The 27,319-nt window shown below is 44.2% G+C and overlaps 1 protein-coding gene across 1 annotated transcript; it reads left to right on the top strand.

Moving 5' to 3' along the window:
• Positions 1–75: 75 nt before the first annotated feature.
• On the top strand, positions 76–26,924 carry PTGR1 (prostaglandin reductase 1). Its single transcript, XM_075488635.1, is given in 13 exon segments — positions 76–125; positions 14,071–14,172; positions 14,832–14,969; positions 16,937–16,982; positions 17,740–17,782; positions 17,784–17,800; positions 19,026–19,193; positions 20,583–20,700; positions 20,997–21,152; positions 22,723–22,828; positions 24,376–24,459; positions 24,462–24,493; positions 25,969–26,924. Coding segments are annotated over 12 exon segments (1,032 nt in total). The 5' UTR covers positions 76–125; positions 14,071–14,159; the 3' UTR covers positions 26,080–26,924.
• Positions 26,925–27,319: the final 395 nt, after the last annotated feature.

The raw sequence follows: 27,319 nt of genomic DNA, 5'->3' as shown, positions 1-27,319 counted from the left end.
GCCCATCTCCTCCCTTCCTGGGGGGAGAGGGGAGGGAGTAGGTCGGCTCCCCATTCCTTTTCAGCAGAGGAGGGAGCACATCCATAACGGAGCCTCGCGGCCTGAGGGATGGCGGGCACCCTCAGGTCAGGCGAGCGCGGCGGGCGGGCGCGGACGAGAAAAGCCCCCTCTAGCCCTGACAGGGGGGGCGGGGGGGGAACGGATGGAAGATGGCGGGTTGTGGTCCTGTGAGGGAAGGGAGGTGCAGCTGTGCGACCGCGGTCCCTGAGAGAGGGGAGATCGGGGTGGGTGAGAAGGCACTTGGGCGTTAGTGTGGCGTTATGTGGCGCTTAAGCGTTAACTCCAGGCTACGGCGGGAAGTGTTTTTCTACCGCCCTTACATTACATTAAAATTAAGAAAGTGTAGTTCTGTGCTTTAACTCCCACCACCCCTACCCCCCACCAAAAAAAAAAAAAACCAAACAAAACTATCTATGCCTGTTCAGCTGTCTTCCTGTGGTTTACAGAATTGTTTCCATTCAAGCAGGATAAAGAGAACCTATTCAAAATTTGCGAGCGCATGTGATGGGAAGAACAGTGGTTGTCCGGTGCTGCATTGGTCAAAGTAGAAAAGCAAAGTCAGCTGACTGCGTTTACTCTTTCCCGAAAGTGCTGTAGTTATGCTGTAAAAATAGACCAGTATTTGGTAAGAGGACTTCGGTGTTGTACTGTCAGCTGAACATGAGTGTTACCGCTGAGATCAGGGGAGCTGCTGCAACACTGATTGTACTGAACTACCAGGTTTATAGTCTGAGGTTATTTTAATCATCTGAAATAACTCAGACTGCAGGTCTACATTATAGGTAAAATTTTTTGTGTGCTCACTTCAGGAATTACATTAGATGCAGCTTGATCTGTTTAAGGCATTACTGTTGCGGGAGATACTGTAGCTGGGAAGCACTTGATGATGTCCTATCAGCTGTTCATTTGCTAACATCTGGACATCATCCTGAGACAAATTATTTTGAAGTACGGGGAAGAATCAGGCTGAGACCGTGTAACCATACAGCTGTCATTAAATGCCACTTTTTATTTGGTGAATTGAAAGTCTTTCAAAATGATTTTTTAATCTTTCTTGATTGGGAAAAAATCTGCAATCTGTGGCAAACGTGCTTGCACGTTTCTTGCCTGAAGAGGAGTTCCTGATTCGTTTCTGTGAGAGGTGGCTGCTTGGACCATGCTGGAGGTGCAACCTGGTTGCTCTTCAAAGAGCCGAAACGATTGTCAATGTGTGGCTGATGGAGCTGGTGGCTGCTCCAGCTCCTCCTTTTCCATTCAGGCTAACTACAGCCTGAAATAAGAAAATGGAAATAAAGAAGAACCACTTCTGATGTGAGAGGCTTTCCACTATGGGCATAACCATGTATGTTCTCTATTTGTATATGACATGAGGGAGAGGGATAATTTCACCCTTTCTTAAGTGGTTATGTAATAGCTTTGACCTCATAGGCCCTAAAAGTTGGGTGCTTCATTTGGTGTAATGGTAAAATGTGCTATTTTAATGATCGTGCTCAATTTTAAGGATTAAAAAAAAAAGTTGCAGCTACTTAACATGCAGTTAGCATGTTGGAATGAATATAGCATGTGGTTTGAGGAAGGAAAAGGTATTTTTAGCAGCTGCTTGTCTAGCAGAATTTTTAGTATTATACCATAGTGTGCATTATACCAAATGTATAGCAGATACCTTTCCTAGCTCTGAAGTCACAAGTGGATATTCTACAAAGGTAAACATACAGTACAGCTTCACTGGTTTGTGAAATGAATATTTTAACAATTGACAAAGGGTTTGATTTTCGTAAGTACATGATAATACAGCACAAAATTAATGATACAAGCAGTTCAGAAAGAGGTGGTTTTTTTAGAACTCACTACAGTGCTCACTAGAATCTCTAAGGACTGAAAGCATGGTCACAGCAGATACATAAAGTCGGTGTTCTATTTTGGTAAAGTGACACCTGTTTCTTTTTATTTCATGGGATGAATTTAACACTAAGCCTTTTGGGTAGACAAATATTGTAAGGGTTGTTTTTTGGATTTGGGTGGGCTTTTTGCAAATCATGCTATAGTGTTGTTGATTCTTGGTTCAGAGGAGATAATTGGGTTTTTTTCTTCTCAGAACTCAGTTCTGGTAAAATAAATGAGGGCATGTACATCCTGAATAAATCTCCCATGAGACTTTTCTGGTTTTTCAGGTATTTTGAAGAGTATCCTGTAGAAACCTGTCCTAAATAATAAGTGAAAACAACAATAATAAATAAATATGAAATTATAACTTTGCTTGCTCCTAGTATGAAGGTGTTCATGCTCACAGTTGTTCATATGAAATAAGCACTAGTTGTTGTATCAAGAGCTAATTATGAATTAAGAGTGCTAGTTGCCATTAGGTACTCACAGAATAATTTAGGTTGGTAGGGATTTTGGGAGGTCACGTAGTCTGTACACATGGGCAAAGCCAGACCAGACTGATCAGAGTGCTCACAGGCAAGTGAAGTTGTATAAATTCTGAAAGATGGAGATTCCACAATCTCTTCAGGCATCCTGTTCCGATATCTGACCCCATCATGGTTTGGGGGGGAAAAATCCCACAACTTTCCATGTGCCATTGGAAAATACTGTCTTGCAAATTACATTCATCATCTCTTACCCTGTTGCTGTGCACTTCCCTCAGATGATCTGGTTTCCATTTTCTCGATACTGTCTTACTAAGCAGCTGTAGAAAGCAGTACATCTCCCTGTAGCTTTTGTTTCTGAAGACTGAACAAAGCCATTTCTCTCAAGTTTTGCCTTATCTGTTACATTTTCCAGTCCCTGCATCATCTTGGTGACCCTACACTGAACTCACTCAAGTATGTCAGTGACTTTCTTGTACTGGGGAGCTGAGAACTCAGGACGATGCTCTGGATGCAGCTGGGTCCCAGTTCAAGGTGGTAGGGAAGGACACTGTCCTTCCAGGTCATGACTGTCTCGGTCTTTTATAAGAGCATCAAACATGATGGCTCCCAATATGATCCCTGAGGGATGCCACTAGTAATGGGCTGCCAACTGGACTTTGTCCCACTGAGGACAATCCTGCAATCCTCTACCTTCTTATCCATTTATGCACCAATTTATCTCACCAGTTTCACTGTAAGGGAGATTGCATCAGTGCCCTGTTTATATCTGATTCTTTGCTGTGTTTATGCAGCTTTATTTGCTTAAATGTTCTTCATGCGAAAAACCGTGCTTCTCTCAGTCTAAAGCAGGTACAGATTTCCTTGCACCAATCAATACCATCTGAGATCCACTAATGTAGGTTATGGCTCAGTTTCCTGGGGAATTTGGGACCACAGGTGAACTGGCAAATCCAGTCAGTTATTCAAAGTTTGATTAGCACATTGAAATTCACTAATCTTACAATTTGGGAAGGGAAGTAAGAACAAAGGTTAAACACCAGACCAAATATTACACAGGCAATTTAGAAGTTCTGACCTTCCTTCTGTCAGATACCTGAGACTAAAGTACATTTCTAATCTAGACCACTTGAATACTCACTAGATGTTGTTTCTTCTGTGGTGGTACTGCAGTCTCCTTGTGGGGTAGAAGGTTTATATCTGCTCAAGCCTATACCTCTCATGAGCTGATACTCCCGTTAAGGTTTACAACCCTTGAAAAGAAGGGTCCTGGAGGAGAGACCCTAAAAGGCCAGCAATCCCCCTCAGCACACAAGGGTGACAGATCAGTGCATGCTCGGGGTTCTCAGTTGGGAAAATCTTCAGCCAGAGAAACCAGAAGTGTGAAGAAGGACTGTCTTCTGATCTCTGCTTGTGTAAAAAACATGTGAAGCTTCCTTTGGGGATTCACCATCACAACTCTCAGTCTTGCACGTTAGGTCTTGCAAAGCACCAGAGGAAAGGTAGGCAGGCTACTAACAGGGGCTGGGGGGGAGTTCAAGGATTTTTCTTTCAAGCCTGCAGATTTAGTGTTTTAAAATCCAGTGGTGGATGTAATCCTTGGTCTAAGTCTTGCAAATTGTCTCGTGCTGGGCTGGATATAAATTTGAGAGAGGGACTGTGTTTTAGTCTGCTTTTATAGGGAAGGAAGGTCCATGCTGTGCAAGCTGTATGCGTATGCATTTCATTTGAAGTCAATATTGTCTGTGGGGGTGTTAACTCTAAAACCACATTTGGCAGAGAAGAGAAGGATTGAAAGAGAAACCCTGCAGGTGCCTTGATGGTGGAAGATACATGCTTCATTAGAAGTGAAAGTTTTCTGAGGGAGAAAGTTTTCTGAGGGAGCAAGCAAGCATATAGAGGGAGAAAAGGAGGAATGCAGGAAGGAAGGAAGGGAAGATCATAGAATCATAGAGTAGTTTGGGTTGGAAGGGACCTTTAAAGGTAATCTAGTCCAACCCCCTTGCAATGAGCAGGGACATCTTCAACTAGATCAGGTTGCTCAGAGTCCCATCCAACCTGACCTTGAACACTTCCAGGGATGGGGCATCTACCACCTCTCTGAGCAACCTGTTCCAGTGTCTCACCACCCTCATAGTAAAAAATTTCTTCCTTATATCTAGTCTAAATCTACCCTCTTTTAGTTTAAAACCGTTACCCCTTGTCCTACTGCAACAGGTCTTGCTAAAAAGTTTGTCCCCATCTTTCTTAGAAGCCCCCTTTAAGTACTGAAAGGCCACAATAAGGTCTCCCTGGAGCCTTCTCTTCTCCAGGCTGAACAACCCCAACTCTCTCGGCCTGTCCTCATAGCAGAGGTGTTCCAGCCCTCTGATCGTTTTTGTGGCCCTCCTCTGGACCCGCTCCAACAGCTCCATGTCTTTCCTGTGCTGAGGGCTCCAGAGCTGGATGCAGTACTCCAGGTGAGGTCTCACCAGAGCAGAGCAGAGGGGCAGAATCACCTCCCTCGACCTGCTGGCCATGCTTCTGTTGATGCAGCCCAGGATACAGTTGGCTTTCTGGGCTGTGAGCGCGCATTGTCGGCTCATGTCCAGCTTTTCATCCACCAGTACCCCCAAGTCCTTCTCTGCAGGGCTGCTCTCAATCCTGTCACCCCCAGCCTGTCTTGATACCAGGGGTTGCCCTGACCTATGTGCAGGACGTTGCCCTTGGCCTTGTTGAATCTCATGAGGTTCATATGGGCTGTCCTGGTTTCAGTTGAGATAGAGTTAATTTTCTTTATAGTGGCTGGTATGGGGCTATGTTTTGGATTTGTGCTGAAGACAATGTTGATAATACAGAGATGTTTTAGTTGTTGCTGTACTAGTCAAGGACTTTTCAGCTTCCTGTGCTCTGCCAGGTGCAGAAGAAGCTGGGAGGGGACACAGCCAGGATAGTTGATCCAAACTGACCAAAGGGCTATTCCATACCACATGACGTCATGCTCAGTATATAAAGCTGGGGAAGAAGAAGGAAGGGGGGACATTTGGAGTGATGGCGTTTGTCTTCCCAAGTAACCGTTATGCGTGATGGAGCCCTGCTTTCCTGGAGATGGCTGAACACCTGCCTGACCATGGGAAGTAGTGAATGAATTTCTTACTTTGCTTTGCTTGCATGCGCGGCTTTTGCTTTACCTATTAAACTATCTCAACCCTCAAGTTTTCTTACTTTTACTCTTCCGATTCTCTCCCCCATCCCACTGAGGGGGAGTGAGCGAGCGGCTGCGTGGTGCTCAGTTGCCGGCTGGGGCTAAACCACGACATGGGCCCACTTCTCTAGCTTGTCCAGGGCCCTCTGAATGGCATCCCATCCCTCAGGTGTGTCAACTGCACCACTCAGCTTGGTGTCATCTGCAAACTTGCTGAGGGTGCATTCAATCCCATTGTCTATGGTCATCAATGAAGATATTAAACAGTACTGGTCCCAGTACAGACCCCTGAGGGACACCACTTGTCACTGATCTCCATCTGGACATTGAGCCACTGACCACTACCCTCTGGATGCGATCATCCAATCAATTCCTTATCCACTGAACAGTCCACCCATCAAATCCGTATCTCTCCAATTTAGAGAGAAGGATGTTGTGGGGGACCATGTCAAAGGCTTTACAAAAGTCCAGATAGATTACATCCGTAGCTCTTCCCTTGTCCACTGATGTGGTCACTCCATCATAGAAGGCCACTAGGTTGGTCAGGCAGGACTTGCCCTTGGTGAAGCCATACTGGCTGTCTTTAATCACCCCCGTGTCCTCAATGTGCCTTAGCGTAGCTTCTAGGAGGATCTGTTCCATGATCTTCCCAGGCACAGAGGTGAAGCTGACAGGTTGGTAGTTCCCAGGGTCATCCTTTCTACCCTTTTTAAAAACAGGTGCAATGTTTCCCTTTTTCCAGTCACCAGGGACTTCACCTGACTGCCATGGCTTTTCAAGTATCATGGAGAGTGGCTTGGCAGCTACATCAGCCCGTTCCCTCGGAACTCTGGAATGCATCTTGTCAGGTCCCATAGACTTACATATGTTCAGGTTCCTCAGGTGGTCACGAACCTGATCTTCTCTTACAGTGGAAGGGACTTTACTCCCCCAGTCCCTGCCTTGAGGTCCATCCACTCAAGAGGTGTGGGAAGAGAAGTTGCCAGTGAAGACTGAAGCAAAAAAGTTGGTGAGTACCTCAGCCTCCTCATCTGTTGTTACCAGTTTGCCAGTTGTGTTCATCGGGGGGGGGCACACTTTCTCTGACCTTCCTTTTCTGGCTGACATACCTGTAGAAGCCCTTCTTACTGTTCTTTGTGTCCCTTGCCAAGTTCAGCTCCAGCTGCACCTTGGCCTTCCTCACCCCATCGCTACACAACCAGGCAGCATCCCTATACTCTTCCCAGGATACCTGTCCCTGCTTCCACTGCCTGTGCATTTCCTTCTTGCCCTTTAGTTTGACCAGCAGGTCTCGACTCATCCATGCTGGTCTCTTGCCTTTCTTGCCTGACTTCTTACGCTCTTGCGCTCTACGGAAAGCATCCTTAAAGATCTGCCAGCTCTGTTCTGCTCCCTTGTCCCTCAGGGCAGTTTCCCAGGGGGTCCTATTGACTAACTCCTTGAACAGCTGGAATTTTGCTTTCCTAAAATTCAGGGTCCTGACTTTACTCTTCGCCTGACCTATATCCCTCAGGTCTGCAAACTCCACCAGTACAGGATCACTGCAGCCCAGGCTGCCTCCAGTCTTGACATCCCTGATTAGCTCACTTGTGTTGGTGACCAACAGGTCCAGTATTGCATTCCCTCTGGTAGGGCTAGATGGACACTCTCATTTACAGACCATAGGAAGTGTCTCAGTCAGAGCTCACATGAGTGACCAGTGTTGATCAGTGGTGAGAGGCAAATCTGTCGGGGTCTGTACGTCACTGCGGGATAGCTTCTGTCATGGCACTGGGAGCCCTAGGATGGCATTTTGCATGGATGCATCCATTTTCTCTTGCTGTGGAATATAACAGTAAAGTACTACGCTGAGCTGGTGTGCACCGTGGGAGTGGAGAGGTCCTCAGGCCCCTTTCACCAGATGCTGTCTGCTGTCTAAAGCAGCGATACAACAGGTGCTGATCACTGCTCTGTGCTTCCATCCTTCCAGTGCAGTTCCTTAGACTCTCACTGACTTCCCTCTTTTTTTTTTTTTCTCTTGTCCATTTATCTTTTGATTTATTTGTCTCGGTCTTCTTAATACTATGGATGTATTGGAGTGGTAACAGACAACAGGTATGTCTCGAATATGCTAGGCAGGCTGGAGCAGCAAGTTTCTTTCCTGAGGGAGAAGCTGGTTGCATGTGTTATGAGCAAGAACTCATTCAAGGATGAAATCTGCCCTTGTAATATTACAGAAGTTCAGGAGGGGGCCTCAGAGGGATTGCTGGTGCTTGCAAGTATGTTTGTAACTTCCTTTCTGAGCACACAGGGCTGTCTTATTACACTACACTGCAAGAAACGGGGGTGCTTAACCTTTGCAGAGGTAAGTAATGAGAAATGAGGGAAGGAGCAGTCAATGGACAGGCTTAGTAAGTCCTGAAGCTCTTGCAGTAACTTTACAACATCGGATACCAGCCTGAGATTTCTTATCTTTTTCCCCTAAAACAAAATTGCTTGCTGGGTGTAGTCAAAAGTTTAGGGTTTAATTTAAATGGAGTTTTCTAGAAATTTAAGCTTAATGGAGCTTTTAAAAAAAACGGAGTTTTCTTCGGCAGCTGTAAAGTCAAGCAAATGAAACATTCCTCTCTGTGGTGCAGTAACAGGCAAGTCCATGCAAATGTAAGAAGTGAAACTGTGCTGCAGTATGTCTCAACAGCTTTGATAAAATTTTGCATTTACTGATGCTGCAGCATGTGCTTGGACTGTATCAACATTTAAGCAAGGGAGAAGTAGAAAGAGTGCTTGAAAGAAGCTTCAAGAGTGCCCTGCAGCGACCAGCGAATCACAGCTGGCCCTTCAAGAAGCTTTGGCTTGGTTTGTCAGCCCAGGTCACCTGCAGCGTCCCATCTTCCTTCCTGTCGTGGGCTTCTTGCTTATTCTTTCTTATCAGACTTAGTCCTTAAGATTCTCATTTTATGTGCAGTCGCAGGGAGCTGAAGGGCAGCTGACCTGTTTCAGTGCAGGTCTTGGCTTCCCTTTTCCCCTTCCCACCTGAGCTTGCTCTGCAGGACTGTTGAACCTCTGTGGGAATTACAGCCTTGTAACAAAGTGGCACAGTCTTTGTACCGAGCGATGATTACTCACCTCCAGTCTTTGACCTCCGTCCAGGGCTTGATAGCATTGCATAAAGAAGTGAAGTTGCAGCTTTATTGTTTCATAATGCAGTGTAATGCATGCTCAGATATTTGTAGTATAGTGTCTGCCAAAAGTAGCATGGGAGTGGTTTGCCTTTGCCTTGTTTTTCACTACAGGAAAAAAATCATTTCTGAGAAAGCATTTGTCGTGGTTTAACCCCAGTCAGCAACTGAGCATCACACAGCTGCTTGCTCACCCTCCCCCCCAGTGGGATGGGGGAGAGAATCAGAAGAGCAAAAGTAAGAAAACTTGTAGGTTGAGATAAGAACAGTTTAAAAATTGAATTATTAACAATAATAATAGTAATAATAATAATAATAATAATTGTAATGAAAATGAAAACAACGAGAGAGAGAGATGGGAACAAAGGAAAAAAAAACAAGTGCTACAACCGCTCACTACTCTCTGACCAATGCCCAGCCCGTTCCCAAGCAGACATCGCTGGCCCCGAGCCAACTCCCCCCAGTTTCTATACTGAGCATGACGCCATACAGTATGGAATAGCCCTTTGGCCAGTTTGGGTTAGCTGTCCTGGCTGTGCCCCCTCCCAGCTTCTTGTGCACCTGGCAGAGCATGGGGAGCTGAAAAGTGCTTGTCCTGGTTTCAGCTGAGATAGAGTTAATTTTCTTTATAGTGGCTGGTATGGGGCTATGTTTTGGATTTGTGCTGAAAACAGTGTTGATAATACAGAGATGTTCTGGTTGTTGCTGCACTAGTCAAGGACTTTTCAGCTTCCTGTGCTCTGCCAGGTGCAGAAGAAGCTGGGAGGGGACACAGCCAGGACAGCTGACCCCAGCTGACCAAAGGGCTATTCCATACCACATGACGTCATGCTCAGCATATAAAGCTGGGGAAGAAGAAGGAAGGGGGGACATTTGGAGTGATGGCATTTGTCTTCCCAAGTACCCATTACGCGTGATGGAGCCCTGCTTTCCTGGAGATGGCTGAACACCTGCCTGCCCATGGGAAGGAGTGAATGAATTTCTTACTTTGCTTTGCTTGCGTGCACGGCTTTTGCTTTCCCTATTAAACTGTCTTTATCTCAACCCACGAGTTTTCTTACTTTTACTCTTCTGATTCTCTCTCCCATCCCACCGAGGGGGGAGTGAGTGAGCGGCTGTGTGGTGCTTGGTTGCTGGCTGAGGTTAAACCACGACAATGCTTGACCAGTGTAAGCACTGCTTAGCAACAACTAAAACATCAGTGTGTTATCAACATTATTCTCATGCTAAATCCAAAACACAGCACTATAGCAGCTACTGGAAAGAAAATTAACTTTATCGCAGCTGAAGCCAGGACAGCATTGTAATAGCTAAGCCAGAGGGGAAGAAGAGGTAATGTTTGCTAAGACTTGCAGGAGGCACTTAGGATTTGAGGCCATTCACTCCCAGGTAATTGGTAATGCTGTAATGTTTGGAGAATCCCAAGGTAGTCTCTGGATTATGACTCCCTTGGCAGTCTCTACTACCAAGAAGTTATTTTAAGTTTTTTGCTTGTTTGTTTGTTTTTTAAAGTATTTAGAAAGTCCTTTATACTGGTGCCTGGCAGATCACTTTGAAATGCTGCAAGAGTCTGCATAAATTGAATCTGGAGGAAGGGATTAGATGAGATGATTTCCTGAACAACTTTGCTGTTGTGGTGATTGGTGGTTTTTTCCTCAGCATAGATATACAAACTAATTATGTCTGAGGTACACACTTTACTCAGCTTTTAATCATACCCTTTTCTTCCAATGTGGCTGGGAGCATAGCTGTTCCTGCTTCAGAATGGAGATAAAAAGAAACAAGTACCACAGCCATATCTGCAAATTAATTGTGACTGGCAGCAAGATGAATTGTTAAGCTAACCCCAAATTTGAATTGAATTTATTTGTAACTGACAGGCTTCTAAGACGATTTTGTCCTCAAGGTTAGATTTAGGCAAGCCCAGGCTAGGAAACCATACCACACAAGATATGAATGTGTTGGGGTTACTTAAGGAAAGTAAACTTTGCTGGTTTGACTCATGCTCCCTTGAGAGCTTTACTACTCTTCCACTTTAATGTGAAGATTCCCAGATTTCAGGTATCACCACCAGCTCCTCAGCCTCCAGTCACTCTCTCAATTTTCTTGGACTTCTCTGTCCTCTCTTTTATTCCTGACCTTCTTTTCCAGTTGCTAGTATCTACCTATGGGATCCCAGTTTTCACCTCTTCCTTCTTCTCTCCCATTTTCCCCTGAATGATGAACCTCCTTTCTCACACTGATTTTGGGGATTGAGCTGTGATAACTTCTGTGAAGGTGCTTTGCTTGCAGCTCTGCTACAGTCTGCACCAATGGCAGTGTCTGAACACAGACTGAATCTTTGCTTTCTTACGTATATTGTTAGTGCACAAAGCTGAGATTCCCCAATCCATTTCGTCTTTCCTAGGTGTCTGATTTTATGGAAAAAGTTGATAGAGATTAATGCAAAACTTTATTCTTTGATAACTTGATGGGCTAGACCAGAGGACAGGGAGGGTTTGAAGAACTTCAGAATAAATGCTGTCTTGGACTTCAATATCAGTAAAAACTTTAATGGTTCTTTTGTAACAATATCAGGCAGAAATGCATCACCTTAATTTTTTCCTGGGCCTTGCTAGAAATTAATTATTTTTAAAAGAGTCTTTTTATCACTTTCATGGACTGTCCTTTCTCAAGTTTTTATCATAGCTGCCTCTTTGCAGTAACGATTATAATGGTCTGTGAAACACTTTATTCAGAAAACACACAAAAGAAATGTGTTATTCAAACCCACTGACACTGACAACACAGTAGTTTTACAGCGCAATGGTTACTGCTCTTGGAGCTGAGATGGTGGCTATCACATGCTTAGTCCAGTAGTGCTTTTACTGGACCCCACAAATGCATCACTGCTGTTTATGCTTTAGAGTTCTTTAACATGCTTAAGCAACGTAGTCCTTACCAGTTCTTATGATTTTATGTCTAAACATACAAATAATCTTGGTTTGTTAACCTGGAAATTGGTTTGTGACTCCATTCATCAAGCACGTCTGTGTTCTATTTTCTGTTTGCTTGGTTTGGGGCTTTTTGTTTTACAGCCTACAGAAAACACCCCTAGTCTTGAAGTGGCTATAATAATGTGATTTCAGTAGAAGGTGAGAAGTGGTCAGCAGAAAATTTGTCCCGTTCCCAAAGTTAGGCCTAAATGTAATAAAAATGATTCAGTGAATTTAATCTTTCAGTATTGTTTGTAGGAGGGATCATTGCTCTGCTGAAAAATCTGTGTATCACGAAAGTATAAATTTTTGAAGGAATGTGAAGATTGGTGCGAATGGGAGGTCCGAGTGTGGAAGCACCAGAAGGAACAGCAGAAGAGTGACAGAAATGGCCAATACCAATGGCACCTAGATTTATAGATCGTCAGTATTACAGCACATCTTTGTGTAGCTTCTTAGAGGACCAGATAGGGAAAACGAAGGACAGCCTAAAACAAGGGACAGCATGATCCTGTACTCAGACTAAAGTGAAGAATCAAGCTATTAAGACATGATGGTGGGAATGTAAAGAAGAGGGCTGGCGCCTTGGGGCACAGAGACAGAAGAGACAAAAAGCAGGGAGTCAATATTGATGACTCACAGAGGTGGGATAGGAGGGGAGACAAAGCATTTCTGAATCACTGTTGGCTCCCTGGGTGTACGAAAGGCACTTCAGCGCATGGCTGCCAACCTAGCCAGCACCCCTTGTCCCCGGTCATTCCTGGCTGGAGCACTCGAGTACCTCTGTCTGAACGCAGGAGCCACCGCTGGGACAAACACCTCCTGTGGGTATAAGCGAGTGAGCGGGATCAGTTTTGTGTTACTCCAAGCTCACTTTATGCTCCTGTAAGCCCCTTTGCTGAGTTTGCTTTGGTGTTGCCACAGTGTCACAGTATCTTGTGTTACTGAAAAGTACAGATAAGCACAGTTGATACCAAAGCAAATGCAGCAGTGGATGGAAATGCCAGGGGAGTGCCACCTGGTTGTTTTTTTTTTTTTTTTTTTTTTTTGTTTTTTTTTTTTTTTTAGGAAAAAACATTTGCAAGTCAGATGCCAATTTCTGCAGGTAAGTTTTCTGTGACCTTGGTTCTTGTTGTGATTGTATGTGGGATGTGAGGAATGCTGGTTTTGGCTGCTCACTTAACGAATGCAGGATGCTTTGACAGTGAGCTTGGTGATACTTCTTTCATTTTGTGAAAGACGTACGTGTCCTGATAGAGGTGATTTCCCCAGCACACAGTCCTAATGCAGGGACTCTTCACCTGTGCTGTGTTTGTTTCTCATCGAGGAACCAGGAATATTCCTGGTTCGTCACGGAAAGTTTCTGAGTGCTGATGAGTTTCTGGGTCTGGTGCCTTTTGCTTTTATCTAAATAATGGAGAGCTTGCCCTGTTCTCCCTGGTCCTTGCTTGTGTGTCTTTAAAAAGTTTTGTTTATTTTCTCAGGTCTCTGTTCCTAATTAGTACTTTTGCCTTCAGGTGTTTTGTAGTTAAACGTGCCGCTACGTATTGGTCTCTTTACGCTTTCCAGCCTTCATATTCTACTTGAATATTTTCACAAGAAAAATAAAAGCTGAAGACAGATAGTGCCTGGACAAAGTTTTCTCCCATGCCACATGCTTCATTGCAACACAGTTGAGGCAAAATGCCAAAGCTTGCTACTGTTTCTTAAGGTGGCTCTGCAATGCACAGAGATCCCAGCATGCAGAGGCATAGCCACACAAGCTCTGATCCTTCGGTGCGTGCACTGGGAACAGCGAAGATGTCAGAGCACACACGTGGGTGCGGATGTCCTTTGAGAGCCTGCAGGCATCTCTACTATGTAGATGTCATCATAGTGTTCCCTTGTGATAGTGGCGTACATATGGATCATTTGCTGTGTTAAATGGTGAATTGAACGATGAGTTTTATGTTAATTTTTAATTAGATATTTTTTCCTCAGTGGCAGAACTCTTAAGAGTTTTAGGGCTGGACTGGTAAAATGTGATTTGGAGAAACTCCTGCTCCGGGGCATAGTCTCCCTCTCCAGACTGCAGTATTTTGTGGTTTCCAGGACCATGGGTTTTGTGTATTTAGGTAGGCATATTGCAGAACATTCTTGAGCAACTGGCTGGGCGCCGAATTAGAGCAGTCTGTAAGGATGATTTCAAATCTGAATAGGGGAAAGGTGAATCACGTTGGGTGTGCCCTGTGCCAGGTTGACTGAGGGTTTACACTTGCTCCTGAGGAAGTGGACTAAGGGCGGTACCAGCTCTGTCAATAAAAGCAGTTGTCTTCGCCTTTTAGGAGGTGTGTGTGACTGAAGGAGTCCAGCCACCGAGTCGGGTGCAGAAGGTTATTGACTGGCCTTGTCAGCAGAAGACACAGTTTTCCACATGCCTGCTCTAAGTATAAACTTCTCTTTGTTTCCCCTTGTTGATACACTTGCATCATCCTTGCTTATAGGAAGAAAAAAGGGGCTGTGAGGGTAAAACAAGTGCAAGTCCTTTGTTTGTTTCCATCTTGTATGGAAAGCGCTGGTGACAATGTGCTCCCAGTTCCAAGCCCTGAACTCGGCAACTGGAGAAGTGTTTTCTTTCAACATATGGGGTGTCACAGAAAGAGGTCTTTCTTACCTTTGTATTTCTCATTTGCACTTTGGTTCAAGCTTGTAAAAGTTCAGGTTCAGTACTCACCCCATGTAATTGGGGAAGAAGAGTGAGTTTAAGTGTTTTATTTTTTTCCTTCCAGGATTTTTTTTTCCTTAAACTAGTAGATTTTCCCTCTTCAATTTCTTTAGAGTGGGAGCTGTATACCCTGCTGGGGCTGACTTCCCACACCAGGACTTGCTGCCAGCAGGCAGGGAGGTCTGGCAGGTCGCAGGAAGCTCTGGGTTGCTTAGGCAATGAGGGGGCTTTTCAGACGTTTTCTTGATCCAGCGATATTGCTACGGGATGCAAGCAGAGGCTGTCTTGTGTGACGGCACGTTATGAAGATACTTTTCTGCTTTGTAAAGTGTAAACCAGACCCCAGGAGCAGCCCATCACTGCTGGGCATCTCTTTGACAGGCGCTCTTTGGACGTGCCGTTTGTTGCGCAGGATGGTGACTGCCAAGGTGTGGGTTCTGAAGAAGCATTTTGAGGGTTTCCCCAAAACCAGTGACTTTGACTTGAAAAAGATAGAGCTGCCAAACCTAAAGGATGGAGGTAAGTGGAGTGCCACCTGTTATTATTTTTTCCAGAGGTTGTCTGGTTGCTGTCGAATGACTGTGCATCTGTAGAACTGTTTGTATATTGCTCTGGCGTGGATTTTCAAAAATGGATTGTCACGGCTTGTGGCAAACCATGCACCTTAGCAGAGAAGGGCGATTGCTTAAGAATATGTATGCTGATGGGTTTGGTGGGTTTTAAGACATGCCGCCTTCTGATAATACCCTCGGAAACAGTGGCTGAGCTCTTCTACCTCCAGCACGAAGCAGCTGCAGCACGCCTTTCACAGTCTCACAAAGCCTAATCACACGTGGTGCCTGATGGCAAAGGCATTCGAATGTGTTTGCAAATGAAGCATCCTGGAGAAAATTGCTGAATTGATATGCTTTCGAAACCGACAGCCGCAAGGAAACAGAATCCATTTAACTTAGACAACTGGACAGTGACACAGAGCAAATGAGATAACTGTAGTAAAACCCAAACATGCTTTACTGGTGAAAGGTTTTCATCTATTTTATTTTGCAAAATCCTTTGGACAAAGCTGGAGAAGATGGTAGCCTCTGGGAGTAGCTTTTCATTGGATTTTTTCAAGATGATAGGGAAGGTATTGAGGATAGTGCTGGGGGAGAGCAGAGTGACTGGCGGGGGAGTGAGCCTGCAGCTCGGAGGCCTTGGGGCTGGCGTAAATGCAGGCTAGTCTTTCATTTTAAGAAGCAACAACACAAGACTTCTGTCTGCATTCAACATGTGGTTTTTTGCCAGTGTTTGTCTGTTATATTTGACCTGTTGTGACAGCAAGAGAGAGTGAATACAAAGAGAAAAAAATGTACAGGTTTTATTCTTGTGTTTCTCTATTTTGAAAACCGTAGGGAATATGATAACTTATTTTATGCAAGAGCTGTTGATAAAAGAAAGAACCTTGATTTTGGGCTTCACATGGACATCCATGTGGACCATGCTGTCTTGAACCTCACCCTACCACTTGTCCTTTACAAAATTTACTGCAGTTTAGAAGGTGCGCCAAACAAATTGCATTAAAGTACTAGTTATCTTTACAGCTTAAAGATTTGAAAAGTGATTTCTTCTTATATATACTCTCAAGCGTTTTCATAGCATGTGAACTTCTATAGCATTCAGACACACTTAAAAATTTCATGCCTGTGGATATTTAAGAACATTGAGTCATTTCTTCCTTCCCATTTTAATCCCTACAGCAAGAAGAGGCATAATTTCATAATAGAATAACACTTTTAAAGGAGATGGCCCTTCTTGTTATGTTACATGGCATTGACTATTCTTCCTGCTCACTTGGAATAATGGGAGAATATTTGTATCTGAATATATTTCTAGCTTGTACTAGCTGGACCACTGCAGCACAGGCAATGAAAAGTATTATTAGGTGGAGATGAACAGCTAAAACTGCTGTGTGATTGAGAATTTAAATTAAAATTTGTTTAACGCTATATTTCACAAGAACTAGTGGCATTAGAGACAGTAAGGTGGATTAGGCTACCTAGAAAAGGTAGCCTAATGCTTTCTGCTTAAGGCAGCAAAGTAGTGTTTATATTTGACCTGTGCCAAAGTTTCTTACCACCCTCTGCTGGTTGAATCATGGGAAGGCATTTTATATCTGGGTCGAAAGGAAGTTACTGTTTTGCTTAGGGGGTCTGACCTCTTGAGCCTTCTATAGAGAGAGGAGGCAGATAAAGAAACACAAGGTTGAAAAGAATCTATCCTGCTAAAGAGACACTACAGAAGGTGTCTTTTGTAACAGCACAGCGATAATCCAGACAAAGCTAATGAATGTAGTAGTCGTGTCTGGTAGTTTTTCCCTAAAGGATGATGGGATACAGCATTTTTGAGCTGTCAGGAATTCCCATAGCTTTTGTTCAAAGACTGACTTGTGGAAACTATGCTTTACTGCACTGCTAATGCCCAGGAATTTGCTTTGTCTTTTGTTGCAGAGTTGCTGCTTGAATCAGTGTTTCTCAGTGTTGATCCTTACATGAGGTATATCTTTTTCTTCTTTTTAAATTGCTGGCTAAGATACTTCATTTGATCTCCCACTTAAACCTCAAAAGAGCATGTACTGGGAGCCAGAGGCATCCCCTGTTGCCAGAATTCCAGATGCCTTTGTCTGCTTCTTATAAAATGTGTGTAAATTACAAGACTCCCAATGTAGATAGAGCTGTGCCAGATTTAGCCAGACATCAGGATAACAATGCTGCAGCCCTAGACTTTTATTGGACTCTGCTGTTGTTCCTTGTCATGTCTCTTCCACTGGAATGCAACGGGCTCAAATGAGACTGCAGCCCTGTTGCAGTAGCTGCTTCACCTGTCTTGGCAACCTGGTACTTAAGGATACATATTCTAATTCATATTCATATACAAATTGCTGATATGCCCATGTTAATAGGTGGTAGTTCAAGCACAGGGAGACTGGGTAGTTTGAAGAAGTCTGGTGCACCCTAGGGTCAGAGATAGTTCTTTGGAGTCTCAGCCTTCTTGTAGTGGTGGACCATGCTGGGAAGATTAATGCTATTGTGTCCCCAACACTCTAGCCCGGTATTCAGTCAAGATGGGATGCTCAAGCAGGTGGCTATGGAAAACATCCAGTTAAGTCGTTACAATGACAAGCTCTTTGCGATCTGTTCAACATAACTGCTTATGCCCTCTTTCTGGGTCAGACAGTAGCTACTGCTTCATAGTATATCTGGAATATCATTAAAGTTGCTTACAGTAAGCCATCTCTCTGCCTGTGTTACAGACCTTACAGTCAAAGGGATATGAAGGAAGGGGACATAATGATAGGGCACACAGGTTGCCAGGTAAGATCTTCAATTCTTGTTATCCATACACATGGCAGATCTCGAAGGAATGTGCTGACATTCGAGACATCTGCAGCCTGCATTACCTACTCTTGATGTGAGTCTACATTCTTCTGCAACTGTATTCTTATCTGTAATTGGTTGGAATGTGTTTTTCCTCCAAGAACCTCTTCTGCCTTCTTGGAGAGCATTTAGGCCTCTGATACAATCTATATGTTATTTCTGGTGATAATGTTTTCAAAGGGAATTTTTACAAGCAGAGGTATGAAGGACCGACGATTGTACTTGCAATAAGTGTCAACTTCACATTTTAAGATCTGCTGTGCTAGTAATTGCATGCCCAAAACCATGAATGCTATCTACTCCAGCTGAGAATACCTCTGTGTCACCTAAGATACAGCTCTAGCCAAAGGGTTATCTAACCTCAAATCCATCCTTTCCCAAGCCTGTGGTAATTTAGCTACACAGATGTTTCTCTTTGTCAGCTTGTTCCTGCTGTGCTGCCTCTAAATTGCTGCCCAGGAACATCTGTGGCCTTTGACTCTTGTGTTTCTCTGCAGGAACACTGAGGGCTGGGATAAATTAACACCTAAGTCTGCTGAACAGAAGGCCAACTGTTTCCAATATTTCAAAGCTGCTTACCTATCCCTTCCCAACACAGTTTTCCAGTTGGGCTAAGAAAGTTGAATTTCCATTTGGCATAGAGACACCGCAAGTATGAACTTCTTCCTGTTATTAGTTACTGCTTTCTATCTGGTTTTGTTACCGCAAGAGGTTCCATCTTTAGGATCTTCAACCTTTAAATGAAGTGCAGGTTGTCTGAGAAGGGAACTGCTTGTTACAGCCTATTTGTGACTTCTTGCTTTTCCACCATTTAATCCTGGCATCTTTCCGCCTCTAACTCACAGAAGCCTAGTCTGAATTCATACCAGACTGGTGCTAGTAAAAAAAAATCTGACATCCATGTGGGAACATTGGATTTGTTGTAGGCAGGGCTGAGTCTAGAATCATCTTGCCCAGTATCCCCCTGGTGATGACAGATTGTGGACATTTCAGGAAAGACATCAGAAGCCTACAGCATCAGCAGGTATGGGCTAAATGTCCTGACATGAAACATTTCTTTTCTCCTGCATCACAGGGAAACAGGAATAAAGGAGGGAAGAGCCAGTAATTATTTATCTCTGACAGGGTATTCTTTTTTTTTTTTCCTTCTTCTTTTAAACAGTACTGTAGAAAGCAAGAATCCTGCTTTCACAGTGGGAGCCTTTGTTGTGGCTAGAAGTGGCTGGAGAACTCATTTCCTCTCTGATGGGAAAGACCTACAACTCCTTCCTTCCAGTTGGCCAGAATCACTCCCCAAATCTTTGGCTCTTCGGACAGTTGGCATGCCAGGGTGAGTTTTGAGATCCAAAGGCGGCTATCCCCTGGATTTTGTTGTGCAGGAGTTTCTGCCTATCTGGTATGACCTTTTTCCCTCGTCTTGTTCTATCAGTATGTTGTCTGCTTGCTCTGGTAAAAACCATGTGTGCTTCCAGATGTCCTTACCCTGTAGAGGCCCTGAAGTTTGGCCCATCCTTTGTATCAGAGGAGTTTTGCCTTGGAGATTATGGTGCCTCTCCTTGAGGAGTTGTAATAAGGTAGGAAGAGGATCCAGGAGGGGCTGGAAAGAATCCAGTTCCATCTGAATTAGCCTCAGTGGAAAGACTCAGACTTCACTGGCACCTGGACTAGTCTGCTTTTGCAGATTGGGCTCTTCTGCTATCACCATATTTCCAGAATGGCCCCCAAAATGGCAAAAGACAGCCGTCATATCATGCAGCAAAATAGAGGTCCTTTAAATTGCACTGCAGCAGACAGAGCTGCTGTGCTTCAGAATCTGTATTCACTACTGCAGTCTCTCAGGCATCTTCTCACATTTCTTCTCTCTTTCTCTGTAGTTTGTATGGGCAATTGGGACTTGGTCAGTCCTGTTGACATGGAAGGCTTTCAAAATGATTATAACATTGTGTGTGATGCAGAACTTCTCAGATTTTGTTTTGACATCAGGCAAGATGCATGTTTTTCCAGACAGCTGCTAGATGGATTCAGTTCACCCCTTCAGTTTGGACCCAGTGGGACTCTAAGCTTGAATTTAGAAGTTAGAAGTAGTTTGTTAGGATTCTGGGCCAGTTGATCACATTGCTTCAGGAAGCTTGCAGAGCCTGATGTTATTCAGTATTTATATGATCAGTGGAACATGGTTGAGCTAAACTTTAGTGGTTCCTACAGATCACTATTCACCCAGTAACCATAGTGCACAGTAGTCCTCAGGAGCAGTGTGCACATCAATTCAGCAAGATTTTGCCACCATTTTTACTTTTTCTGCCAGCTTTGATTTGTAATGAGTATCGTTTAATCTTTGCCTCAGTCTGGTAGATACCAGCTATCTACTGGCCTCTGTCTAACTTGGATTTACTCTCTTCCAGTGTGTAACTGAGTTGTCACCTTACAGAGTTATCTCTGTGTTTCTCCTTTCAGCTAGTGAGCACAAGGAAAGCTGTTTTCACCTAAGGTAGACTTCTGCCACAGCATCCTGTTTCCCAGTAGTGTATCTGGTTTTTTCTGGAATGGCTGTAAAAAAGCCAAATTAGGGAGTTTGGGTTAATTTTTATATTTCATAAAGAATGCGGAAAACTGAATCTTGTTCTGGTTGTGATGGTATTTTGGTTCAGTGTGGTCAAGGTCCATCTCTGTGTCTGGTGTTTTTTATTCCTCACTGAGCATTCTTCCTTTTTCTTCACAGCCTCACTGCGTATTTTGGTCTGCTGGAGGTCTGCAAGATGAAGCCAGGAGAGACGGTGCTGATTAATGCTGCAGCTGGCGCTGTGGGCTCTGTGGTGGAGTAACTCGCTAAAACTGGGGTGAGTGCCTTGAACTGCTCATACTTGCTCCTCATAAGGCTCACCTGGGAGACAGGGGAACAAAGCCATGAATGATCAGGAGGGCAAGCATCCCTGAAGGCATGCCTACAGTAAGGTCTTGAGATGGGACAAGGTCCTGAAGATGCAGCAAAGCTAGCTGAATGTTTCCTAGACCTCAGGAACTTGTATGGTGATGACAGCCTGACTTTAAGGGTGAGCCCTCCACCCAGCATTCTGTGAGTGTCAGCCTGTGTTGTGAGGGGATGTTTAGAAATGTTTTTTTCCTTTCCTTGCAGGGCTGCAAAGTGGTTGGCTCTGCTGGCTCAGATGACAAGGTTGCCTATCTGAAAAAAATAGGCTTTGATGAAGCCGTTAATTACAAAACTGTTACATCTTTGGATGAAGCACTGCATCAAGCCTTTCCTGATGGCTACGACTGTTTCTTTGACAATGTGAGTTCAGAGAGAGGGCCTTACCCCAAGCAGACTGTCATTTTCCTTAAACTATAGCAGGAACTTGATATTGTATATACCTATTTGAAGACTACACCAGGAACTTGATATTGAGTTCCATCTGTGTGTCCGTAAGAGCTTACTGCTTTCTTGTTCCCTTCCCATACTTATTTCTGCGGCTGACTTGGGCAGTAACAGAAAGAACAAAGACCAAAAGGCAAAGCTGGATTGTTGGCAGTGTTTGTGAATGGAGAGAGAGAAGCTTTCACTCTTGGGAAAGTATGGCACATTTTGGGGAGGTGAGGGTCACAGTGAACATTAACTGGTGCTGAACAGAGAGTGCTCTGGTCCATTCCTGGCCCCCACCTTGGACCACAGGCAGTTCTCTGCTGTTGCTGGAAGGGGAGCGAGCATGGACGGCTCCACGTTACATGGTCCAGGTGGCTACACTGGTACCTGTAAACAAAACAGTTGCAAGGCCCACTTGTAAAACTGCTGGAGTGGCCCGTAGAGGGTTTCTGACCTCCTCCAGGTACAGCTGGAGTTAACGGGGGCTGTGGACTGTTCTCGATAGGCTGTTTGAATGTGACCATCTTGTTTTGGAGGCTAAGAGAGTTTAACAGTACAGATGCAGTCAAACCATGTCAGTTCGCCTTCAAGCCAGAGAACAAGCCCTGGCTTTTTTAATTTCCTAGTATAGCTAATGTATGCATTATACCTGATAATATAATACGTGGCACAGGGGTATTAGCTGACATACTGGCCTAAAACTCCCTGGCTAGCCACCTGGTTTACAGGGCAGCCATCATCGCCCCTTTAGCATGTCTTTCTCTCAGCAGTCTGTCCGCTGATCCAGGGATGACAGTGCTGTCATTCAGTGTGCATTGCAACACACCCGCCTTGCCCTGGCAATCGATGTGAATGCATGGTGCCAGGGCAAAGCACTTTCCCCTGTGGCAGGAGCTCCTGGTTGCCTTGCTTCACCTGTCCAAATTTCACGTCCTGTGCTGCTAAGGTCTTAAACAGGTTTTATGGTCACGTCCATTACCTTCCCTCTCACTTACAACTTTTGTGCAGAGCTCTCCCCAGCAATAAATTTTCTCACAGCTTTTCTCCATTAAAAGCTTCTGAGTTCAGCACATCCCTATTTGGGAGAAGAGAATTATTAAGTAAAAACTTGTCATCATCATGTGAAGAGGTAAAAGTGCATACTGGTGTGGGGGAAAAGCAGACGTGGTGCTTCTTAGTGCGCCTAGACATGCCCCTTATGAGGAGGGATCTAAGGGCAAGTCCTGCCCAATGCTTCCAAACCAAGCTTTATGAAGCAGATTCGGAATTAAAACCAATTCCCTGTGTTCATAACTAATTTTTAGAAGAGTGACATTGAGTCCTCATAGGTGTTGGCTAAGTGTAAGAGTTTCTGCAGCCACCGAGTCTTTGGAGTAGTGGAACTCACCTCTCCACCCCTTGATGGAAGCTGTTGGTGCAACAATGCAAGGTTGGCAAGTTTTGGCAGTCAATGCCAAATGCTGGATTGTCTCTAATGCTGCACATGCTCTGGTTCTTGTAGGTGGGTGGAGAATTTGCCAGTATTGCTATCAACCAGATGAAGAAATATGGAAGGATTGCAGTCTGTGGGGCCATCTCTCAGTACAATGACTCCGTGCCTCAGAAAGGTGTGGGCCTGCTTTCTTGTGTCTAAGTTTATTTCCTGTTTGGTGATGGCAGAGAGAAAGGCATAATGGGAGTCTCTTGAGATTTTATTGGTTGTTTCCATATGCCATTTGAGTGTGTGTATGTGTGTACACACAAGAGTGTGACTAGCTGCTGCTCTGGAACAGAGGGAATGTGACTACACTCCTTGTGTGTACATGCACTCATCCCCCTTTGTGCACACTTGTATCGGATGGAGAACATCAGCTGATTAGAAACGGAACAAGAGACTAAACTACTTAAAACAGGATTCCCCAGGGCTCTAAGCAGATACAGATCAGTAGAAGGCAGGTGTGGTGGCATGATGCCATTTACACAGTACGTACTTTTAGATGAGAGAATGGATTCCCCTCGGGATTTTAGATGAGGCAGCTTAGGGTTTTTTTTCCATAAGATTTCAGCTACTGGTAAAACTGCTGGGAAGTGTGGCTGAGATGAATATTCACTTTCAATAGCATTCAGTTTTCCAAATTTCCCTTCTAGAAGAAATGGGAGGTCTGAATTCTCTTTGGTGTCTGACTGGCTTTGGAGTCCCAGATCACTTTAAAAATTGGACAGGCTTTTGAGAGTGGTTTAACCCCAGTCAGCAACTAAGTACCACACACCCCACCCCCCCAGGGGGAGCAGGATTCTCTCTGGGGGAGAGAATCAGGAAAAAAAAGTTAAAACCCATGGGTTGAGATAAAGACAGTTTAATAGGACAGCAAAGGAAGAGAAAATAAAAATAATGGTAAAAGAATGTACAAAACAAGTGATGCACAATGCAACCGCTCACCACCCACTGACCAACGCTCAGCCTGTCCCCGAGCAGCGATTGCTTCCCCCCGGCCAACTCCCCCCAGTTTCTATACTGAGCATGACGCCATATGGTATGGAATAGCCATTTGGCCAGTTTGGGCCAGCTGTCCTGGCTGTGTCCCCTCCCAGCTTCTTGTGCACCTGGCAGAGCATGGGGAGCTGAAAAGTCCTTGACTAGTGTACATCAGTGTGTTATCAACGTTATTCTCATCCTAAATCCAAAACACAGCACTATATCAGCTGCTAGGAAGAAAATTAATTCTATCCCAGCTGAAACCAGGACCGGACACTATCACACATTTTTATGATTCAGGGAACTGTTTTTTAACGTGTGTAACTTCTTTGAGATTTAGGAAGAGCATGAGAGCTTGGCAGGCTATCAAACAAGCTGTCAAATAGTATTTCCAAGATTCAGCTGAAACCCCTCAACTGAAGCTGAGGCCACTTTACTCCTGAATGAAACTGTTTTCAGAAGTGTTGAGTGTTTAGCCCTACAGGTTTACAGATCAGGCCTGTGTTTCCCTGGGTGGCTGGCTGTCCATGACTCCTCGGTCTTTGTCCTGGCAGTTCTGTTTGGAAAAAATAGCAGTTGCTTCTGGCTGGAACAAAGTGATCAGTGGTCTTTATTGGCTAAAAGCTCTCTTTAGGCATTGGGTCTTATTTTAAATGAAACTGATATTGCAGGTGGTTTGCTGGTTCCTTTCTCTTGCAGGGCCTTACATGCAGGTTCCAGTGATCTTCAAGTAGCTCCAAATGGAAGGGTTTATTGTGACCCGCTGGAATAAAACTGTGAGGAAGGTCTGAAGGTACTGCTAAAATGGGTCGTGGAGGTAAGGGGTAGTTTTCTGTAAGGTGTACTCACACGATAGCTTCCCTCTTTGCAAGGGGTCTCTTGTCATAGCTGTTGAGGTGAGGTCTCAGCATGATTCTTTTCATGATTCTGACTTGATCTTTGAGCCCTTTGGGGACACAAACCATAGTGGAGTCCATTTGTTGAGACCCACGATATTAGCTTGTTGATTTAGATATATTCCAGAATACATGTAGGCTTTGAAAAAGAATGCTTCCAGAGTAATTCAAAACGCTTCTCTCACAATGAAGAGTTTCATATTTAGAGTGATTCCTCTATTCCTCATTCAGAAGTCTCCTTTCATTTGTAGTATGAGCAAGGATTTCCTTTGTAGTGTTGTGCTGAAATTACTGGCAAGAATGGATGTTTTTATGGAATTGCGAGCTGGGCTTTAAAGAGACCTAATAGGGAATTTCTTAAATTTTATTTTTCTGAATGGAGCCTGAGTTTAACACTTGGTTCATGGCTGTGAAAAGCTTGTGAGTGCGAACACTAAAGGCTAAGAGGCTCTAGCTTTTACAAACATGAGGATTTGGGATGGCTCAGCTTTTGATCACTTGGATTTGCAATTCCATACTTTCTTATGGGTGGAGACAGGCCTGGCTTTGGGGAAGTAATCCCCTACCTGTCTACTGTTTGGGGACCAAGTAGCACTAAATCTGTCCTGGTGTGTTTTTATAGTAGTGACTTTTTCTACCTGTTATGACCCCAAGTAGAAGGTCTTGCAACAAAAGCAGATCCTCGCAACAGCTGATTTAGTTATGCAAAGTTACCCTGGTGGGTGCCGGTATGTTTCAGACGAAACATACAAGCTGGAGAAAATTTAGTTGCAATTTAGTCTCCTGAAGATCATAGAATCATTTAGGTTGGAAAAGACCTTTAAGATCATCAAGTCCAACCATTAACCTAACACTGCCAAGACCACCACTACACCATGTCCCTCAGCACCACATCTACACGTCTTTTAAATACCCCCAGGGATGGTGACTCCACCACTTCCCTGGGCAGCCTGGTCCAATGCTTGACAACCCTTTCCGTGAAGAAATTTTTCCTAATATCCAATCTAAACCTCCCCTGGCACAACTTGAGGCCATTTCCTCTTGTCCTATGGCTCGTTACTTGGGAGAAGAGACTGACACCCACCTCGCTACAACCTCCTTTCAGGTAGCTGTAGAGAGCGATAAGGTCTTGCCTCAGCCTCCTTTTCTCCAGGCCAAACAACCCCAGTTCCCTCAGCCACTCCTCATCAGACTTGTGCTCCAGACCCTTCACCAGCTTCGTTGCCCTTCTCTGGACATGCTCCAGCCCCTCAATGTCTCTCTTGTAGTGGGGGGCCCAAAACTGAACACAGTATTCGAGGTGTGTCCTCACCAGTGCCGAGTACAGGGGGATGATGGTAAAAACTAGGCAGCTGGTGAATAAAAACTCAGCAATTTCCTTTCTTCCTTTTGACAGGGAAAACTGAAGTTCCATGAACAAGTCACAGAAGGATTTGAGAACATGCCAGCGGCTTTCATTGGAATGTTAAAGGGAGAAAATCTTGGAAAAGCCATTGTAAAAGTCTGAAGGTCACATATTCCTGGGAGACAGGCACAGGAGAATGTGATTCTGTTAAGTGCTTTTAACTCACTGATTGAAAGGCATGTTTCAGTCTTTTTGCTGGACATTTGGTGATGACAACTTCTGTTGATAATTGGGCTTTTAAGTGTAAGTATATGCCAATGGCTTTGCTCTTAAAGAACTTGAGAGTTGCTTCCCAAAGCTACACAAAAAAAAAAGCCTTAAAACTGCTGAACCTCATCAGAACTGTAACAGATTTAATAGTAGCTTGCACCTTTCTACAAGTTGGCTTGTAGAAAGGAAAAGCAATTCCAAAAGCTTTGCCAGCTGATGGCACATCTAGTGACTAATATTTACCTATTGATTTGGCCCAGAACTCAGCAAGAGGGATTTTTTTAAACAAATATCAAGGAACAAAGAACAGGCTAACAACACCTGAGGGTTCCCAGCTTTCTCACATGGATTTTTTTTTTTTTTTAAACTTTCATCAGGAAATGTAGATATGTCAGTTATTCTGAGATTATGGAAGGAAAAAATAAATCTGTTAATGGATACTTTGCTTGTGTTATAGTTCTGTTTGTGGAATGCCCTCCTCTTTACTTCCTTGTAGTTAATACAGAGCAGCTAAAATATTGCAAGCAGTTACTTATCCCAGCAGATCTCAAAGTATGGGTGGCATGGATAGGTCACTTATTTCCTTGAGTAATTTGGCCATTGGCATCCAAGCTTAGAGTTGACCTTGCCATGGTCTTCACCCTGACTCCCCTGGAAGATAAGATCAATATGCTGGCCCTAGCTGTGTTAAATTGGTGTCCAGGATCCACATGGTGCTAAGCACAGGAGACACACAGATTAGCAACAATAAATATCTTAGATGTATTGAAAAACCCAGAAGAAGAACCTGTTACTCAGTACGGGATACAGACAGGTATTGAAGGTGATGGTGATCCATCTTCAACCACTGTGGAGGACTTCTTGATTAATTTTTAGGTCTCATTATTGATCTGTGAAGAGGGATCCCAAGCGGCCTTAATGTCTTCACAGTGCCAGGATTAGATGCTTTGTTTGTCAACAAGAAGAGAGCACTTACTTGAGACGTAGATCAACCGAGACTTGCTGAGTGAACAAAACACATGTCCTGAAATACAGGTTGACTGGTCGCTGGGGAAATAACGCATCTTGGCACAAGCAGGGGAGAGTTCTGGTTGCTCTATCGGGTTTTCTGAGGAGAAAGAATTGCTAGTTT

This window comes from Mycteria americana, chromosome Z, assembly GCF_035582795.1.
Source record: "Mycteria americana isolate JAX WOST 10 ecotype Jacksonville Zoo and Gardens chromosome Z, USCA_MyAme_1.0, whole genome shotgun sequence".
NCBI lineage: Eukaryota > Metazoa > Chordata > Aves > Ciconiiformes > Ciconiidae > Mycteria > Mycteria americana.
Note: the sequence above shows the minus strand (reverse complement) of the source record. Positions and strands in the feature narration are given on the sequence as shown.